Source organism: Papio anubis, chromosome 11 (assembly GCF_008728515.1).
Source record: "Papio anubis isolate 15944 chromosome 11, Panubis1.0, whole genome shotgun sequence".
Classification (NCBI taxonomy): Eukaryota; Metazoa; Chordata; class Mammalia; order Primates; family Cercopithecidae; genus Papio; species Papio anubis.
The window spans coordinates 83,473,271-83,494,951 of record NC_044986.1 but is presented as its reverse complement, the minus strand read 5'-3'; the positions used below and the strand labels follow the sequence as shown (position 1 = coordinate 83,494,951).

General features: G+C 41.6%; 1 protein-coding gene and 1 long non-coding RNA gene across 15 annotated transcripts in view; one reads left to right on the top strand and one right to left on the bottom strand.

Moving 5' to 3' along the window:
- The window catches only part of ZFAND4 (zinc finger AN1-type containing 4), a 57,911-nt gene extending 39,948 nt beyond the window's left edge, over nt 1-17,963 (bottom strand). For 5 of the 14 annotated variants that reach the window (XR_651542.4, XM_009214351.4, XM_009214348.4 and 2 more), the window contains exons 1-2: nt 17,298-17,773; nt 5,724-6,024 (exon numbers count right to left, since the gene is read on the bottom strand). Coding sequence is in view for 7 of the 14 variants with exons in the window: in XM_009214348.4 (XP_009212612.1) it covers nt 5,724-5,907 (184 nt within the window). In the remaining 7 variants the exon portion in view is untranslated. The other 9 variants (XM_009214344.4, XM_009214353.4, XM_021943217.1 and 6 more) reach the window with 8 other exon arrangements.
- Nucleotides 17,964-18,122: 159 nt separating this feature from the next.
- Nucleotides 18,123-18,905, top strand: LOC116269530. Its single transcript, XR_004177149.1, has 2 exons — nt 18,123-18,355; nt 18,571-18,905. It is a non-coding gene; the product is annotated as an uncharacterized LOC116269530 (long non-coding RNA).
- The last annotated feature ends 2,776 nt before the right edge of the window (nt 18,906-21,681 follow it).

Here is a 21,681-nt window from a genome sequence, read left to right as displayed (position 1 = left end):
ATGCAATTCAGCAATTCCGCTCTTAAGTATTCACCCAAGTGAAATAAAAACCTATGCTTCCATAAAAATGTGTATGTGAAAATTTATATGACTTTATTTGTAATCACTAAAAACCACCCAGATGTCCCTTAACTTGGGAATGAATAACTATGGTACTTCCTTATAACAGAATATTACTCAGCCATAAACAGAATGAACTACTGATACATGTAACAATATGATAAGTCTCAAATGTATTATGCATAAATGAAAAACAACCAGACTTAAAGAGACTATAAAGTATATGATTTCATTTATATAAAATTCTAAAAAAGGCAAAATTACAGGAACAGAAACAGATCAGTGAGTACGACAGGGGCTTGGAATAGAGGAATGGATTGACCACAAAAGGTACAGAAGAATTCTGATGGGTGATGGAACTGTTCTATATCTTGATTGTGGTGGTGACAGTATGATAGTAAATGTCTGCCAACACCAACAGAACGATATACTTGTTATGGGTCGAACTGTGTCCCTTCAAAATTCTTATGTTGAAGTCTAAGCCCCTTATACCTCAGAATGTGACCTTAATTTGAAGATAGAATCTTGACATATGTATTCAAGTTAAAGTGAGGTAACTAGGGAGGGCCCTAATCCAATATGACTGGTATCCACATAAAAACGAGAAATTTGGAGGCAGATACACACAGATACAAGGAGATTATCATGTAAGAAGACCAGGGTGATGCCTTGAATAAGCCAATGAACTAGAAAGATTGAAAGCAAATCCCTAGGAGCTGGGTGAGAGGCATATGACAGATTCTACAGCCCTCAGAAGGACCTGACACTCACCAGCTAAATTTCGTATTTTCAGCCTCCAAAACTGTAACTTTCTGTTGTTTAAGTCACCCAGTTTGTGATACTTTGCTATGACAGCCCTAGCAAACTAATACAATGTGTAAATTGTATGATATGTAAATTATATCTTCCTAAAAAATGGTTTGTTAGAATCTGGAGACAAATGAAAACATGCTCAGTATTATTAGTTAGCAAATTAACAATGTGTATAAACTACAAAAAATGATCGAAGCTATCTAATCATATATATTGCTGTGATTACAAAGCCCTTAAGTAACTACTACAATTTTTTAAACAAAAAAATATTTTTAGCAAAACAAGTACTTGGAATTTAATAACACTGACATTCAACTTACCAAAAACTTATAGGATATAGCTAACACAGTTATTGGAATTTTAAAATAAATGGTTAAGTTTTTAAGAAGTTGAGACTCCTAGTTTCAGCTCTGATATGTGGAGAACTTTTAATTCACCACTCCTTACAAGAAAAAAAGCTGAACAAACTGAAAACCAACAACTTTTCCTGGTGCCATCAGAGAAATTAGGTAGTAAGGTAAACCACTATAACAAAATCTGTTGAGATAGGCAAACCCAGAGAGTCAGAGTCAAGATCCGTTTATGTGAAGCAGAAGCCTCCAAAGTCATGAATTGGAAGGAACACTTACATGGTAATTTTGATGAATTCATAGAGGCTGAGTGTGGACCAGCATGAGACTGGGAAATTACTGAGGGCCAGTACACCAGGCCCGTCTAGCCTCCCTACCTCACTTGAACTACTAGAAGCTGAGGGAGAAGAGAAGCTAAGACACACTTTGAAGGTCCCAGCCCAGAGGCACAGACCCACTGAAAGATTTAATCGTAAGATTACAGAATGTTCCCCCTCTTCCCAATATCTCACCACCACACTAACAAGGCTCCAGTAAAACAACAGTGGATTACAACTGAAAGAATTGTAAGACACAAACTCTAAGGAGGAGTCTTCAGGGAAACTCAAAGGCATCAGGGGAGACAAAACAAGAAAATGAGAGGAATTTGAAGCCTCTAGCACTTGCAACTACAGCAAACATTAAACACAGCCCAATTTCTAGCCAGTTGAAGATAAAACATCACTCTAATGTCCTATTTACCTCAATTCCTATTACCTGATATATCTGGTTTTCAACTAAAAATTACAAAGCATGCTAAAAGACATGAAAACACACAGTCTGAAAAGAGAAAACTAGCATCAGAAATAGACTCAGATATGGCAGAGATCTTGAAATTATCAGACAGGGAAATTAAAACAGCTAAGATTAATATGCTAAGAAATCTAATGGAAAAGTATACAACATGAAATAACAGATTGATAATACAAGCAGAGATGGAAACTTTAAGGATAAAAAGTAGATGTTAAAAATAAAAACACTAACAGAAATAAAGAATGCCTTTGATTGGTCATCTGCAGACTGGATGTGGTGAGAAAAGAATCGGGAAGTTTGAAAAATGGCAACAGAAACTTCCTAGGAGAGGCACAGTGGTATGCACCCGTAGTCCCAACTACTTGAAAGGCTGAGGCACAAGGATTATTTTGAGTCTAGGAGTTTGAGTCCAGCCTGGCCAACATAGTGAAATCCCATCTCAAAATAAATACATAAAAGAAACAAAGAAAAGAAAATAAACTTGGCAAAACGAACTGTTAAGAGAAAAAAGAACACACAAAAACAACATCTATTAACTGTGGGACAATTTCAAAAGTTGTAGCAATTTCAAAAGGTGCTACTAGAATATCAGAAGAAAAAATGAGACAGAAGAAATACTTAAATAATGGCCCGATTTTCCAAAATTAATGAAACATACCAAACCGCAGATCCAAGAAGCTCAGAGAATACCAAACACAATAACTACCAAAAAATCTACACCTTCAACGTATTATATCAAACTGTAGAAAAGCAAAGACAAAGACAAAATCCTTAAATCAGGCAGAAAAGGGAAAAAAACACCTTACCTAAAGAGAAGCAAAGATAATTACTACAGGCGACTTATCATCAGAAATCATGCAAATAAGAAAAGAGTGTAGTGAAATATTTAGTGTTGAAAGAAAAAAAACACCAACTTAGAATTCTATACCCTGAAATATTATCCTTCAGAAATGAAGGAGAAATACTTTTTCAGACAAACAAGAAAAGTTAAAATCTGGGTTTTTTTGCAAGAAACCTTAAAAGACATTATTCACCAAAAAAATGATGTAGGTTAGAAACTAAGATCTACATAAAGAAAGCAAGAGGGCTGAGCATGGTGGAATTTGTTGCCAGTGGACCCATATTGCAAGAAATGTTAAATGACATTATTCACAGAAAACAGCATGTAGGTCAGAAACTCAGATCTACATAAACAAAGGAAGAGGGCTGGGCATGGTGGCTCACGTCTGTAATCCCAGCTTTTTGGAAGGCTGAGGCAGGAGGATCGCTCTGCTAAGCACTTCACCTTTAACTCATTTCATCCTGAGAACAACTCTTTGAGATAAATACTATTATTCTTCCATTTTAGACTGAGACATCTAAGATAAAGAGAGGTTAAGTAATTTGGGCAGCCAGTAATCTGAAGCCAGGCAGCAAGCCTTCGGCACTCCAGTCCCCTTTTTCGAGGCCCTTTGCAAGTCCCTGAGCAGGCCCTGCTCCTCCCTTACTGCAGCCTCCTTGTTCCTAATGCAGCACACTCCTTCAGCCCTTTCTCCACTAGCCCCTCCATCCTCCCCACTCTCCCCACCAGGCTCTAGTACTCAACTTACCAAAAACTTCCCCTAAAGGAAAAGCAGTCTGGCAGAATAATCATTTTCCCAGCAGGATAAACCCAAGCAGCCTCACCTCTGCCCTCCGTATTCCATATCCCTCTAACTTGGAGAGTCTGACTCACACTGTGTGACCCCCAATGTCTTCCAGGGTATAAAACAGATCACCCAGAAAGGGCTTAAAATGTATTTTTCCGCTGGGTGCGGTGGCTCATGCCTGTAATCCCAACACTTTGGGAGGCCAAGGCAGGTGGATCACCTGAGGTCAGGAGTTCGAGACCAGCCTGGTCAACATGGTGAAACTCCATTTCTACTAAAAGTACAAAATTAGTCGGGGGTGGTGGCACATGCCTATAATCCCAGCTATTCGGGAGGCTGAGGCAGGAGAATCATTTGAACCCAGGAGGCAGAGGTTGTGGTGAGTAGAGATTGTGCCATTGCACTCCAGCCTGGGCAGCGAGAGCAAAACTCCGTCTCAGAGAAAAAAAAAAAAAGGAAGACTATGTTCTCTCTCTGCCATGTGAAGATGCAGTGAAAATGCAGTGGGCAAGCCTAGAGGAGAGTCCCCACCAGAACCTGTCCATGCTGGTACCCTGATATTCAGCCTTCAGACAAATAAATTTCTGTTGTTTAAGCCACCAGTCTGTGGTATTTTGTTATGACAGCTCCAGGAGACTAAGACAGTAGGGTATTTTACATATTACCTTATTTAATTTCCTAATATCTGTATTTGTTCATAAACATTTAAACTTAGATTCAATTGTCTAATAACCACAAAGCCACTGCTTTTGTCCCTACAATGTCTCCTTCTACAGAGGACAAGGAATCTATAACTTGGCTCTGGTTCTGACTCGTGGAAACTAAGTATTTCCCCTTGGATGAGTTATTAATCTCCTCTAAACCCAAGTTGACTCTTCTGACACAAAAAGATTGAAACAGAACTCTCTCTAAAGTGCTTCTGCTGCATAGAGATTATTTAAAATTCATGAACGAGATTTAAAATACAGAGATAATATACAACACAAGAGGATTTCATCTTCATGCTCCAAAAAAGGTATCCTCTAAACTATGATATAAATTGCAAAGCAGAACAAAGTCAAAATAGACTATTATGACTCTAGACCTCACCAAATCATTTAGGGCAGACAAAAGCTTCAACAGCCATTACTGAATGTGCTGATGTGGTCACTGGACTCGGCCAGCCACTTACTTCAGTAGGATGTCTCCTGGGGCTAGAGAAATAGCAAATATTCAGGAGCTCATGTATCAGAATCCTTGACCTCACAAAAATGAAAAATCCTAACCCTCCTCATCCTTCTATAATTCTGAACTTAAACCAGCTGGAGGGCAACCCTAGTCACTACCTTTATATTACAAGCAAGTTCCAGCTGGTTTCATCAACAAAGATCCATTTACTGTTATATGGAACAATTTAATTTTCTACTCAAAACTGGATTTTTAACAACTACAAATGGCAAACATTACTTATTGCAGAAATCTGCAAAATGAAAAGAAAAAGACTAATTTTAATTTTTAATTTTTGAAAAGTGCACTTTTAGGCACTTTTTGCAAATATACAAACCACAAAAGAGACGTTACACATTATTCAGCACCCCTGCTATGCTAAGGGAACTTTGAATGTATGTAAATGTAAGCCAAAAACTCTTTTCGGAAAACCTCCACATTAAAAAAAAAAAAAAAAAAAAAAAGGGTGGTTGCAAAGCAGTGTAAAAAGGGAAATAAGATCCCTAGAAGGGAATATAATTACTATTTCCCATTAAAAGTAAAATAAAAAGTAACATTAAAAGTAACTATAAAATAGTTAAGGCAGAATTTGCATGTCACCATAACCTGCTGAAAGTTACTCTAAAATACTATTTCACACCACAGCATGATGCCAGGGATTTGCTTCCAAAGAATCTGGTGAACACAGCAACGGGAACAAAATAGTTCATAAGCTGATAAATGTTGGAGAGAGGGAGTAGAAGGGGGTTCAGTATCTTATTCTTTCTAACATCATATATGTTTGAAATTGTCTCCATTAAAATACTTTAAAAATTACTAGATATTATTGAACAAATTTAATTTTCATATCCTAAAAACAAAGAAAGATGAGTACCTTCCAATCTTCGAATTTTTGCTTTCACAGAAATAATAGTTTCAAAAGGTGAAACTCTCAGCTCAAAACATGTTCCAGTTAATGTTTCAATGAAGAGCTCCATGGTATCATAGAAATGAAGTCTGTAGTAATATGGTCCCATGTTATCATCATTGAAGAATGGAGGCTCTTTTCTGTTATCCATTACTTTGATTTTTCTAGTTCTTCTAAAATATGTCGTAGGCAACTGTATTCCAGTTCTAGCCAAATCAGGTTTGAAGACTGGTAATATATATTGTTGTTCATGTTTTGAGTTTTGTACCTAAAAAAACAAGAATTTTTTTAATAAGCCTATCTGAAAGTCGTATTTGTCCATAAAGATTTTTCATGTACCTGTGGTCCATATCAATCTTCCAGACAGCCCCAGAATTCACTTTAGTGCTTTTAACTATGTCTAATCCTGAACTTTTCACATTTGTCTCTGAAATCACTCTCCCATCTAGACCATAAGATTATTAAGAATAGGTATATTTTTTATATTATAAAAATATATCATACGAGAGCTCAGCACAGTTACTTATATATACAGTACATGCTCAACAAATACTTTCGTTGTTAAATGATGTATAAACCAAACTCAACAAACACATCAGTACATTTTTGCAAGGCTTTGAAAAATTTATTCATATCCTTTTCTAAAACATATAAATTATGTCTTCTATACCATACAAAGCATAAGTTTACAACCATTGTACATTTGATTTTTTTTTTTTTTTTTTTTGACAGAGTCTTGTTCTGTCACCAGGTTGGAGTGCAGTGGCACAATCTTGGCTCACTGCAACCTCCGCCTCCCGGGTTCAAGCAATTCTCCTGCCTCAGCCTCCCAAGTAGCTGGAATTACAGGCACCCACCACCATGCCCAGAAGATTTTTGTATTTTTAGTAGAAACAAGGTTTCACCATGTTGGCCAGAATGGTCTCGATCTCTTGACCTCGTGATCCACCTACCTCGGCCTCCCAAAGTGCTGGGATTACAGGCGTGAGCCACCGTGCCCAGCCATTTGACATATATATGTGTGTGTGTGTGTGTGTGTGTGTATATATATATATATTTTTTTTTTTTTTTTTTTTTTTGAGGCAGGGTCTTGCTCTGTTGCCCTGAGCTGGAATGCAGTGGCAATGATTACAGCTCACTGCAACCTCAACCTCCTGGGCTCAAGCGATCCTCCCACCCAGCCTCCAAAGCAACTGGGACTACAGGCATGCACCATCATACCTGGGTAATTTTTATATTTGTTGTAGAGACAGGGTATCTCTATGTTGCACAGGCTGGTCTCAAACTCCTGGGCTCAAGCAATCCTCCTGCTTTGGCCTCCTAAAGTGCTGGGATTACAGGCATGAGCCACCATGCCTACTCCTGTTGTATATTTGAATCATACTGGATAACAGGAATGCCAACCATCATAATAGGTTGCTTAAAAGTAGTACTCACTAGGCTGGGTGCTGTGGCTCACACTTGTAATCCCAGCACTTTGGGAAGCCGAGACGGGAGGATCACGAGGTCAGGAGATTGAGACCATCCTGGCTAACACGGTGAGACCCCATCTCTACTAAAAATACAAAAAAAATTAGCTGGGTGTGGCGGCACACACCTGTAGTCCCAGCTACTCGGGAGAGGCAGGAGAATGCCATGAACCTGGGAGGCAGAGCTTGCAGTGAGCTGAAATCATGCCACAGCACCCCAGCCTGGGCGACAGAGCAAGACTCCGTCTCAAAAAAATAAAGTAGTACTCACTAAATCATCAACGGATTCCAGAGGATATTACAGCATTAAGATGACATTAAAATTGGTAATAAATATTAGACAATCTCTGCTCACATACATACAATGGCTAATGAGTATGAGTGGTAAGCCCAACAAATAGAAGTAGTAAACTAAATGACAAGTATAGAACTAGGAGCACAAGAATGATCAAATTGCTATTGCTATTAATTGTGAAAATTCTATACAGGAGGGCCTTGAACTTAAACTAAGACAAATGATACACATCTTTCTGGTGAGGAGAGTAAGCCTTTTTAAAAATAGCTTTATTGAGAGCCGGGCGCAGTGGCTCACACCTGTAATACCAGCACTTTGGAAGTGGAAGCTGAGGTGGGCGGATCACCTGAGGTCAGGAGTTCGAGACTAGCCTGGCCAAAATGGCAAAATCCTGTCTCTACCAAAAAAATACAAAAATTAGCCGGGTATGGTGGTGCATGCCTGTAGTCCCAGCTACTCAGGAGGCTGAGGCAGGAGAATCGCTTGAGTCCAGAAGGCAGAGGTTGCAGTCAGCTGAGATCGCACCACTGCACTCCAACCTGAGCAATGGAGCAAGACTCCATCTTTAAAAAAAAAAAAAAAAAAAAGAAGCTTTATTGAAATGTAATTCACATGCCATAAAAGTCACTCATTTAAAGTCTAAAATTCAATGGTTTTTATTATATACACAGAGTTGTGCAACCATCACCACATTTGCTTTAAAAAATGTTCATCACCTCTAAAAGGAACCCCATACCCTGTAACCATCACTCCCAAATTCCCCCAGTCCCCCACTCAACCCTATGCAACCACTAATCTACTTTCTATCTCCAAATTGGTCTATTCTGGACATTTCACATAAATAGAATCACATATGACTTTTTGTGACTGGTTTCTTTCACTTAGCATAATGTTTTCAAAGTTTATCATGTTCTAAGATATATCAGTACTTCACTCCTTTTTATTATTGAATAATAGTCCCTTGTAGCAATACATCTCATGTTGTTTATCCATCCATCAGTTGATGAGCATTTGAGTTGTTTCCAATTTGGGGCTGTTACATATAATGCTAAGATGAACATTCAACTGCAAGTTTTTGTGTAAACATATGTTTTCCTTCCTCTTTGAAGTAGTTTTGCTGGGTTATGTGGTAACTCTTATGTTTAGCACTTTGTGGAACTACCAAATTGTTTTCTAAATGGTATGGATCATTTTAGAGTCCCACCAACAATGAATGAGGGTGCCAATTTCCCCACACCCTTGCCAATACTTCCTTCTTTTCTATTAAAGCTATCCTAGTGGGTGTGAAGTAGTATCTCGCTGTGGCTGTGATTTCCATTTCTTTAAAAACTAATTATATTGTACATCTTTTTTATGTGATTATTGGCCATTTGCATACACTCTTTGGAGAAATGCCTATTCATATATTTTGTCTATTTTTAATTGGATTTTTTATTGAGTTGTATGATATTGTATTGATATGTATGTATGTTACATGTTCTAGATAAAAACACTTAACAGATATATGAATGGCACATATTTTCTCTCATTTTGTGGGTTGTCTTTTGATAGTATCTTTCGAAACACAAAAGCTTTTAATTTTGTTAAAGTCTAATTTGGCTATTTTTCTTTTATCATACTTAAAAAGCTTGGCCTAACCCAAGGTAATAAAGATTGACTTAAGTATTTTTCTAAAAATTGTATAGTTTTAGCTCTTATATTTAGGTCTATTGTCTAATTTCAATTTAGTTTTGTGTATGGTGTGAGGTAGGGTCTAACTTTATTCTTTTGCATGTGGATAACCAGTTGTTCCAGTATTACTTGTCAGAATAACCATTTGTTCCCAATTGAATTCTCTTGGATCCTTGTTAAAAACCAATTTATTGTCAATGTGAAGCTTTATTTCCAGACTCTTTATTCTGTTGATCTACCTATGCCAGTACCACTGTATCTTAATTACTGTAACTTTGTAGTAAGTTCTGAAATCAGGAAGTGTGAAGCCTCCAATTTGTTCTTCTCTTTTTAGATTGTTGGCTATTCTGGGTTCCTTGAATTGCCATATGAATTTTAAGTATGCCCATTTTGCAAAAATGTCAGCTGGGATTTTGACAGGGATTGTATCAAGTCTATAGATTTGGAGAGTATTGCAATCTTAATACTAAGCTGCATTGCTTATATATGACATTGTATGGAGCTCTCTAACCTGAATCCTCTTTCTTTCACTCATTTAGGCAACTGCTTTTACAATTTTGGATAACATGAATTCTTAAAAACATACTGATGCTATATCAAATAAGAGTATACTATAGAGTTTCCAGTGTGCGTATCCCCGAAGCCAAAAGTACTCCTAACTACATAGTAGCAGCTCTAGCAACAGAAGTCAGGTGTCAGGACTGCAAAATGAACATGACAGAAATAAAGACATGAGTGACTATGCCTGCCCAAGGAATCTGGAGGGTTTCCTTCACCACAATGTTCTTCCATAGTGAGACCCTGAAAATAATAGGCTGGGGGAGGGTAGAAGGTAACAAACAAATTTGGAAGTTCTTCATCTATAATGAGAATGGATAATGTAACTATAAGCCAGAAGAAAAAGAACAAACCCGAATAGCATTAATTGTGCTGGAACTTCCACTGTAAGTCTGGGTCCAGTCAATGGGGTAATTTCCAATATCCCAAAAGAACCAAGGTTGATAACCAAAAGCAAAAATGCTTCCCTCTAAATAGTTATGCCTCTCCTCAGGAGTAGAAATCACTGTAGCAGAGGACAAAATGAGGCCATGAAATCTGGTTAAGCCAGACTGAATGCCTAGAGGGTAGCTAAGGAGCAAATGGAAGCTGCGGCAGGCCAAAGACCTAGCCAGTACTAAAAGCTGGATCCATGAATGGCTTCTTGAAATGGTGTGTGGTCATGCTTAGCTGAGTATACTGTGGGACTCATGATCTTGGAAAATGAGGGGGCAATGAAGACTTCAAGATGGGATGGAAAAACAGCTAAAAAAAAAAACAAAAACAAAAAAGAAGGGGAACAGGAAACAAAGAAAACAGAAAAAAAGCTGGCCACAGTGGCTCATGCCTGTAATCCCAGCAATTCATGAGGCCAAGGTGGGAGAATCACTTGAGGCAAGAAGGTTGAGACCAGCCTGGGCAACATAGCGACACCCTTGTTTCTACAAAATTAAAAAAAAAAAAAATTAGCTGGGTATGATGGCACACACCTGTAGTCCCAGCTATTCAGGAGGGTATGGTGGGAGGATCACTGGAGCCCTGGAGATCCAAGCTGCAGCAAGCTATGATTATGCTACTGCACTCCAGCCTGGGCAACACAGACAGACACTATCTCAAAAAAAAAAAAAAAAATGGGGGCAGGTAGAGAAAAAAGTACTTCCAGAATTTTTACAATTATATATCTAGCTATTAAGAGTAATGACACCAAAAAGATTTCTAAATCAATTCCTGGTTTGTTCCAAGATGACCGAATAGAACAGCTCCGGTCTGCAGCTCCCAGCGTCATCAATGCAGAAAACGGGTGATTTCTGCATTTCCAACTGAGGTACCTGGTTCATCTTATTAGGACTGGTTGGACAGTGGGTGCAGCCCACAGAGGGCGAGCCAAAACAGGGTGGGGCGTCACCTCACCTGGGAAGAGCAAGGGGTCAGGGGATTTCCCTTTCCTAGCCAAGAGAAGCCGTTGACAGACAGTACCTGGAAAAACGCAACACTCCCGCTCAAATACTGTGGTTTTTCCAAAGTCTTAGCAACCAGCAGACCAGGAGATTACATCCCGCACCTGGCTCAGTGGGTCCCATGCCCATGGAGCCTTGCTCACTGCTAGCACAGCAGTCTGCGATTGACCTGCAAGGCAGCAGCCCAGCAGGGAGGGGGTGTCTGCCATTGCTGAGGCTTGAGTAGGTAAACAAAGCAGCTGGGAAGCTTGAACTGGGCAGAGCCCACCGCAGGGCTACAGTGCTTGCTGCCTCTATAAACTCCACCTCTGGGGGTAGGGCATAGCTGAACAAAAGGCAGCAGAAACTTCTGTAGACTTAAACATCCTGTCTGACAGCTCAAAGAAAGCAATGGTTCTCCCAGCACAGTGCCTGAGCTCTGAGAACGGACAGACTGCCGCCTCAAGTGGGTCCCTGACTGCCATGTAGACTAACTGGAAGACACCTCCCAGTAGGGGCCGACTGACACCTCATACAGGCAGGTGCCCCTCTGGGACAAAGCTTCCAGAGGAAGGATCAGGCAGCAATATTTGCTGTTCTGCAATATTTGCAGTTCTGCAGCCTCCACTGGTAATACCCAGGCAAACAAGGTCTGGAGTGGACCTCCGACAAACTCCAACAGACCTGCAGGTAAGGGACCTGACTGTTAGAAGGAAAACTAACAAACAGAAAGGAATAGCATTAACATCAACAAAAAGGACATCCACACCAAAACCCCTTTTGTAGGTCACCAACATCAAAAACCAAAGGTAGATAAAACCACAAAGATGAGGAGAAACCAGAGCAGAAAACCTGAAAATTCTAAAAACCAGAGCACCTCTTCTCCTCCAAAGGATCGCAGCTCCTCGCCAGCAACGGTACAAAGGTGGATGGAGACTAACTTTGATGAGATGACAGAAGTAGGCTTCAGAAGGCCGGTAATAACAAACTTCTCTGAGCTAAAGGAGGATGTTCGAACCCATCACAAGGAAGCTAAAAACCTTGAAAAAAGATTAGACGAATGGCTAACTAGAATAAACAGTGTAGAGAAGACCTTAAATGACCTGATGGAGCTGAAAACCATGGCACGAGAACTATGTGACATATGCACAAGCTTCAATAGCCAATTCGATCAAGTGGAAGAAAGGGTATCAGTGATTGAAGATCAAATGAATCAAATAAAGCAAGAAGAGAAGTTTAGGGAAAAAAAGTAAAAAGAAATGAACAAAGCCTCCAACAAATATGGGACTATGTGAAAAGACCAAATCTACATTTGATTGGTATACCTAAAAGTGACGGGGAGAATGAAAATAAATTGGAAAACACTCTTCAGTATATTATCCAGGAGAACTTCCCCAAACTAGCAGGGCAGGCCATAATTCAAATTCAGGAAATAAAGAGAACACCACAAAGATACTCCTCAAGAACAGCAACCCCCAGACACATAATTGTCAGATTCACCAAGGCTGAAATGAAGGAAAAAATGTTAAGGGCAGTCAGAGAGAAAGGTTGGGTTACCCACAAAGGGAAGCCCATCAGACTAACAGTGGATCTCTCAGCAGAAACTTCAAACCAGAAGAGAGTGGGGGCCAATATTCAACATTCTTAAAGAAAAGATTTTTCAACTCAGAATTTCATATCCAGCCAAACTAAGCTTCATAAGTGAAGGAGAAATAAAATCATTTACAGACAAGCAAATGCTGAGAGATTTTGTCACCACCAGGCCTGCCTTACAAGAGCTCCTGAAGGAAGCAGATGGAAAGGAACAACTGGTACCAGACACTGAAAAAACATGCCAAATGGTAAAGACCATTGATGCTATGAAGAAACTGCAATAATTAATAGGCAAAATAATCAGCTAACATCATAATGACAGGATCAAATTCACACATAACAGTATTAACCTTACATGTAAATGGGCTAAATGCCCCAACTAAAAGACACAGACTGGCAAATTGGATAAAGAGTCAAGACCCATCAGTGTGCTGTATTCGGGAGACCTATCTCACGTGCAAAGACACACAAAGGCTCAAAATAAAGGGATGGAAGAAGATCTACCAAGCAAATAGAAAGCAAAAAAGGCAGGGTTTGCAATCCTAGTCTCTCATAAAAACAGACTTTAAACCAACAAAGATCATAAGAGACAAAGAAGGCCATTGCATAATGGTAAAGGGATCAATTCAACAAGAAGAGCTAACTATCCTAACTATATATGCATCCAATACAGGAGCACCCAGATTCATAAAGCAAGTCCTTAGAGACGTACAAAGAGACTTAGACTCCCACATAATAATAATGGGAGACTTTAACACCCCACTGTTGGCATTAGACAGATCAATAAGACAGAAGATTAACAAGGATATCCAAGACTTGAACTCTGCACCAAGGAGACCTAATAGACATCTACAGAACTCTCCACCCCAAATCAACAGAATATACATTCTTCTCAGCACCAGATGGCACTTATTCCAAGGCTGACCACATAGTTGGAAGTAAAGCACTCCTTAGCAAATGTAAAAGAACAGAAATTATAATAAACTGTCTCTCAGACCACAGTGCAATCAAATTAGAACTCAGGATTAAGAAACTCAAAACTGCACAACTACATGGAAACTGAACAACCTGCTCCTGAATGACTACTGTGTAAATAACGAAACAAAGGCAGAAATAAAGATGTTCTTTGAAACCAATGAGAACAAAGACACAACATACCATAATATGTAGGACACATTTAAAGCAGTGTGTAGAGGGAAATTTATAGCACTAAATGCCCACAAGAGAAAGCAGGAAAAATCTAAAATCGACACCGTAACATCAGAATTAAAAGAACTAGAGAAGCAAGAGCAAACACATTCAAAAGCTGGTAGGAGGCAAGAAATAAATAAGATCAGAGCAGAACTGAAGGATACAGAGACACAAAAAACCCTTCAAAAAATCAATGAATCCAGGAGCCAGTTTTTTGAAAAGATCAACAAAATTGATAGACCACTAGCAAGACTAATAAGAAAAGAGAGAAGAATCAAATAGACTCAATAAAAAAAGATAAAGGGGGTATCACCACCAATCCCACAGAAATACAAACTACCATCAGAGACTACTATAAACATCTCCACACAAATAAACTAGAAAATCTAGAAGAAATGGATAAATTCCTGGACACATACACCCTCCCAAGACTAAACCAGGAGAAGTGGAATCTTTGAAGAGACCAATAACAGGCTCTGAAATTGAGGGCAATAACTAACAGCCTACCAACAAAAAAAGTCCAGGACCAGATGGATTCACAGCCAAATTCTACCAAAGGTACAAAGAGGAGCTGGTACCATTCCTTCTGAAACTATTTCAATCAACAGAAAAAGAGGGAATCCTCCCTAACTCATTTTATGAGGCCAGCATCATCCTGATACTAAAGCCTGGCAGAGACACAACAAAAAAAGACAATTTTAGACCAATATCCCTGATGAACATCGATGCGAAAATCCTCAATAAAATACTGGCAAACCGAATCCAGCAGCACATCAAAAAGTTTATCCACTACGATCAAGTCGGCTTCATCCCTGGGATGCAAAGCTGGTTCAACATACGCAAATCAATAAACATAATCCATCACACAAAGAGAACCAACGACAAAAACCACGATTATCTTAATAGATGCAGAAAAGACCTTCGACAAAATCCAACAGCCGTTCATGCTAAAAACTCTTAATAAACTAGGTATTGATGGAACGTATCTCAAAATAGTAAGAGCTATTTATGACAAAACCACAGCCAAAATCATATTGAATGGGCAAAAACTGGAAGCACTCCCTTTGAAAACCGGCACAAGACAGGGATGCCCTCTCTCACCACTCCTATTCAACACAGTGTTGCAAGTTCTGACCAGGGCAATCAGGCAAGAGAAAGAAATAAAGGGTATTCAATTAGGAAAAGAGGAAGTCAAATTGTCCCTGTTTGCAGATGACATGGTTGTATATTTAGAAAACCCCATCGCCTCAGCCCAAAATCTCCTTAGGCTGATAAGCAACTTTAGCAAAGTCTCAGGATACAAAATCAATGTGCAAAAATCACAACCAACTGATTTTTTTTTTTTTTTTTTGAGATTGAGTTTCGCTTTTGTTGCCCAGGCTGAAGTGCAATGTTGTGATCTTGGCTCACCACAACCTCGGCCTCCCAGGTTCAAGCGATTCTCCGGCCTCAGCCTCCCTAGTAGCTGGGATTACAGGCATGTGCCACCATGCCTGGCTAATTTTTTTGTATTTTTAGTAGAGATGGGGTTTCTCCATGTTGGTTAGGCTGGTCTCGAACTCCCAACTTCAGATGATCTGCCTGCCTTGGCCTCCCAAAGTGCTGGGATTACAGGCATGAGCCACCGCACTCAGCCTACAACCATCTTTGACAAACCTGACAAAAACAAGAAACGGGGAAAGGATTCCCTATTTAATACATGGTGCTGGCAAAACTGGCTAGTCATATGCAGAAAGCTGAAACTGGATCCCTTCCTTACACTTTATACGAAAATTAATTCAAGATTGATTAAAGACTTAAATGTTAGACCTGAAACCCTAAAAACCCTAGAAGAAAACCTAGGTAATACCATTCAGGACATGTGCATGGGCAAGGACTTCATGACTAAAACACCAAAAGCAATGGCAACAAAAGCCAAAAGAGACAAATGGGATCTAATTAAACTAAAGAGCTTCTGCACAGCAAAAGGAACTACCATCAGAGTGAACAGGCAACCTACAGAATGGGAGAAAATTTTTGCAATCTATTCAGCTGACAAAGGGCTAATATCCAGAATCTACAAAGAACTTAAATTTTCAAGAAAAAAATAAACAACCACATCAAAAAGTGGGCAAAGGACATGAACAGACACTTCTCAAAAGAAGACATTTATGCAGCCAACAGACACATGAAAAAATGCTCATCATCACTGGCAATCAGAGAAATGCAAATTAAAGCCACAATGAGATACAATCTCACACCAGTTAGAATGGCGATCATTAAAAAGTCAGGAAACAACAGATGCTGGAGAGGATGTGGAGAAATAGGAACACTTTTACACTGTTGGTGGGACTGTAGATTAGTTCGACCATTGTGGAAGACAATGTGGCGATTCCTCAAGGATCCAGAACTAGAAATACCATTTGACCCAGCCATCCCATTACTGGGTATATACCCAAAGGATTATAAATCATGCCACTATAAAGACACATGCACACGTATGTTTATTGCGGCACTATTCACAATAGCAAAGATTTGGAACCAACCCAAATGTCCATCAGTGATAGACTGGATTAAGAAAATGTGGCACATATACACCATGGAATACTATGCAGCCATAAAAAAAGGATGAATTCATGTCCTTTGCAGGGACATGAATGAAGCTGGAAACAATCATTCTCAGCAAACTATGACAAGGACAGAAAACCAAACACTGCATGTTCTCACTCAGAGGTGGGAACTGAACAACGAGAACACTTGGACACAGGGAGGGGAACATCACACACCGGCCTGTCTGGGGAGGTGGACTGTGGGAGGGACAGCATTAGGAGAAATACCCAATGTAAACGATGAGGTAATCGGTGCAGAAAACCAACATGGCACATGTATACCTATGTAACAAATCTGCACGCTGTGCACATGTACCCTAGAACTTAAAAAAAAAAAGAAGAAGGAAAGAAAAAATCAATTCCCAAAGCATTTCTCTCATCTCTTCTGAAAAAGTTCCAAAAACACAACTCCAAAGATGAAACGGAAGTTAAAAGTAAACAGGCAATAGCGCTGAATACGTAATTTCAGTAACTCAGAATTTGCTCCATCCTCTGCTCTAAAGCTTAGCTACAGAAGAGCATCACCTTTGAAACATTTTCCCAAACATAAAGATATCCAGAATATGAAGCTGCCATTAAAACTGTGACACAGATCTTCCTTTACTGATATGTGAAAACATCCCTAAAGTTCTAAATACGAGGTACAGAACCACATCAACCGCCTAATTTGTCTGTAGCCTAAGCTCAAGTACGGAGTTTATCTGCAAGCGGAATTGGGATATATTTCAGCCAGCATCTCCTCGCGCCACCCTGATACCTACACACTTGAGGCCACCGAGTCACCTGCGCAGCCGTTGCTCCTCCAAGACCAATCCGGGCTCCCCAGACCCACGGGCCTGAATCTGGAGCACAGCAGACCGCGTGACAACAGCGACTCGGAGATCAGCACCCGTCGGGAAAGCCGGGTACCCGTTGAAGCTGGCGTCACGCCCAAAGGAACAAACGCCAGAGCGTGGGTCCTGGGCAAAGGCGACCCGCCGCTCCGGTCCCCGGGCAGCAGCGGCCGGCGTCAGGCCGCAAGGCGAGGGGCGGGGACGGGACGCTACCCGGCAGCCAGGCGCCGAGCGGCAACACCACTCCGGCCTTGCGCCATTCCGGCCCTACTACGGCCGGCGGCGGCAGCGCGGCTGGGCTCAGCGGCTCGCAGAACGGGCGCCCCCCCTGCCGGCCGCTTGCTAGCTCAGCCTCACCCGCAGTCTTGTCCGCTGGCTAGCTCGTCCGCCCACAGGTCGACAGGGCCCAGCGACCCCACGAGCGACTCCACGTAAGGCACTGACCGACAACGCTCCGCGACTGCCGCGCCCCGCCCCTTTTGTGACACTACCTACCAATCGCTGGACGGCGCTCTCGCTACCCTCCAATCAGCGCTGGCGGGGCGGGCCTGGACCCGGACGTGGGCCGTTGCAGAGGCGCCAGGGCGCTGGGGCCTTCTTGGCATTCCCTGGAGGTTGTGGGTTACAAGGCCCGGATGTTGATCTTTTATTCCTAGCAACACCGCACCCCTGACTCTTGCCCACGCGGGCGACTTGAGGGCGGCCGCACGGCCTGCTGGGAACGGCGGGGTTGCCGGAGTGCTCTCCGTCGGACCCATCGGGGATCCTCTTCCAGGCGCCTGATTTGCTGGGCATAGGCGATACAGGCAGATGCTGTCCAGTAGGTGGCCTCTCCAGAGCCAGGGGCACTCCTGGTGTGTTTGGGCCGGCCTGCCCTGAACAAATCCGCTTCGGGCTTCAACGACCCCTAATGTTTCTGGCCTCAATTGCCTCATCTGGAAAATGGGGGCATTACCGTGCTTGGTTGAAGACAAGGGTGAAAACAGGTAACTTTCTGTGGTCCTCGTACAAGTTACTGAGGACTGTAGGCCAGGCAATGGAGTAGGCACCCTGGGCTCAAATCCCAGCTTTGGGTAAGCCCAGCCAGGCCTCCTGCTCCAGTTTCCAAGCTACTGAGCTGCGGCGTAAACAGTAACTGGGTTCAAGCTAACACCTGCCTTTCAACCTAACATGGGAGCCCACTGCTTCGTTCCGCCTACAGATTTTCCAACTCCGTGAACCTCCGTCACTACGTGGGTTATTCAGCTGACAAAGAATGTCATCTTGCTCCCGGTGCGGGCTCACTCATCCTCGACTTCTGGCTCAGAGGAGCCGGTCTAATATGAAACTAAACACCTAAGCTGTGTCTCCTGTCCTCTCATTCTTCTGAGACCCTACCCACCAACTTATCTCCACAGTTCAACGAACTATTGAGCATACACTGGGGGAGTATGGTGAGGCACTAAGCTTTGATTCACCAGTCTCGCCGCTGGTTCCTTCTGAAACTCTACATATGCTTAATGCTAAATAAATTGGAGCCCTTTGGGGACAGAGTTATGATGGTAATAATCTTTGCCTTCCTGAGCCTAGAATAGGGCCTGTGATGGAGACTTACTGAGTAAAAACCGTTTACACTGGAGAATTGACAGCATGGACCGTGGAGTCAGGCAGGTGTGTTTAAAGCCTTGGCTCTCCATACTGGAAGCTCCATTACCTGGCCAAGTCATTCATTCTTTACAACATCTTCATCATTATCATCTACCATTTTTCGAGTGCCAGATAGTTGACAAAGGTCTTTACATATTCTCTCCCCATCACAATCCTGCAAGGTTGGTATTTGAAACCCCTTGTCTACAAAGAAGTAAACAAAAGCTAATTAAAGTAGAACAATTTGCCTATAATCAAACAGCTCTATGTCAGAAAGCCAGATTTAAATGTAGGGCACGATACAAAAATCCAAACTCGTTCCATTATTCCACATCGCTTCCAGATTTTAGCTTCATCTGTAAAATTAGTGTTACTACATAACCTATCTGATAGATCATGGAGACTGAATAAAACAGCATTAAAAGTTGTTACCATAGGAACTTTTTTTTACATAAGTTCTCTCTCCCTTTCAAGCCTCTCAAAATAGCAGTTTGTGTATTTTCTAAATCTATTGTCTCCTGAATCCCCTGAAATCAATCCTACTGATTGATAAGTAGATTTAGTTGTTCCAAAAGAAAATCACCATATTTAACAAATGCTGACTCTGACCCACACTGGGTCCGAGAGCAAGAAACTATTTGCGCAAATAACCTAAGGACAGAAGGAAGATGCATAAAATGAATAGGGGAAAGGAGTGGGCAACTAGCAAGTGCCTTCGTCTGTCATCATGTCACTCTCAGAGCAGACTTGGGCAAATGGTTGACCTGTGGGAGCTGTAAAAAATCTTGACTCTGGATATGAGTAATTCCCCATCTGATCTTACAGTACCCAAGGAAGTAGTCAGTAGCTCCAGGATCGCTGAGACCAACCTGGGCTGCCTACAAGATTGTGCTGTGGTGACAGGCTGAATAGTCAGCAGCAAGACGACAGAGCACCAAAAAGCACAGACTAGAATGGGATCAGCAGTCCAGGTGGCTGGTGGCTACTGCCTTTGTCGATGCAGATAAAGAACGTTTTCATTCCCGCAGAGTTCAATGGGGCAGTGCTGCTCTAGAGGCTGATGTTTCCATCCTCAGCACTTCCCCCTGCTATTACCTACATTCATTCTGCTACTTCCACAAGGCAGGAATGAACAGGATGCCTTAGAGCAATGGTCAGCAAACTGTTCATGTAAAGGGGCAGGGCCAGGCATGGTGGCTCAAGCCTGTAATCCCAGCACTTTGGGAGGCCAAGGTGGATGGATCACGAGGTCAGGAGTTCGAGACCAACCTGGCCAACATGGTGAAACCTCGTCTCTACTACAAATACCAAAATTAGCTGGGTGTTGTGGCAGGTGCCTATAATCCCAGCTACTTGGGAGGCTAAGGCAGGAGCATCGCCTGAAGCCGAGAAACAGAGGTTGCAGTGAGCTGAGATCATATGACTGCACTCCAGCCTAGGTGACAGAGCAAGACTCTGTCTCAAAAAAATAAATAAAATAAAAGGGTCAGATAGAAAACGTCTGAGGCTCTGTGAGCCATCCGGTCTCTGTCATAATTACTCAACTCTTACATTGGAGGTAGCGTGAAAGCAGCAACAGAAAGTAAGTAAATGAATGAGTATGGTTGTGTTCCAATAATACTTTATTAGCAAAATCCGACAGTGGGTTTGGGGGAGGGCATAGTTTGCCAAACTAAAAAAAAAATTAATTAAAGATTTAAATGTGGCCAAGCATGGTGGCTCACGACTGTAATCCCAGCACTTTGGGAAGCAGAGGCGGGTGGATCACAAGGTCAGGAGGTCGAGACCATCCTGGCCAACATGGTAAAACCCTGTCTCTACTAAAAATACAAAAATGAGGCAGGCGTGGTAGCACATGCCTGTAGGCTAGGGTAGTCTCGAACTTCTGACCTTAATTGGTCCACCTGCCTTGGCCTCCCAAAGTGCTAGGGTTACGGGTGTGAGCCACCATGCCCAGCTGAGATCTGATGGTTTCATACATGTTTGACAGTTGCTCCTTCACATGCTCACACTCTCTGGGTGGCCGCCATGTTAGTCGGACCTGGTTCCCCTTCTGCCATGATTGTACGTTTCCTAAGGCCTCCCTAGCCATGCGAAACTGTGAGTCAATTAAACCTCTTTCCTTTATAAATTACCCAACCTCAGGTATTTCTTTATATCAGTGTGAAAACAAACTAATATACTTTCTGATAACCATGCTTGAGGAATTGGGGAATTCAGACTACCTGGGATCAAATTGTGGCCCCACCCTTAGCAGTCATGTGACCTTGGGGAGGTTACTTACCTTCTCCATCTCCACTTCTTCTGTAAAATCTGTAAATGAGATTGTTTCTGAGGGTTAAATGAGCATAGCACAGTGGGGACACTGTCAGGCACACACTGCTTGCCAGATGTCAAGTATTCATCTTTATTGAATTAGGACTGTGGTAACCCACTTTATGGCTCTCGATTTTGTATGATAAAATCATGCTTAGTGCTTTGTTAGTAAAAGAAGGAAAATCTGAAAGTCCCTGCCATGGAAGGAAGAAATAGTGGGGAGAAAAGGGAGTTGGTAAGTTTCAGCATTTCAGAGCATGGAGGGACAAGTTAGGTTTCTATTTTATGGAGAAGGAGGTGGAGGCAGGATGGGTCCTAAGGTGTCATTCAAGACACACAGCCATAACTCTTTATTGAGAACAGAGCTAGG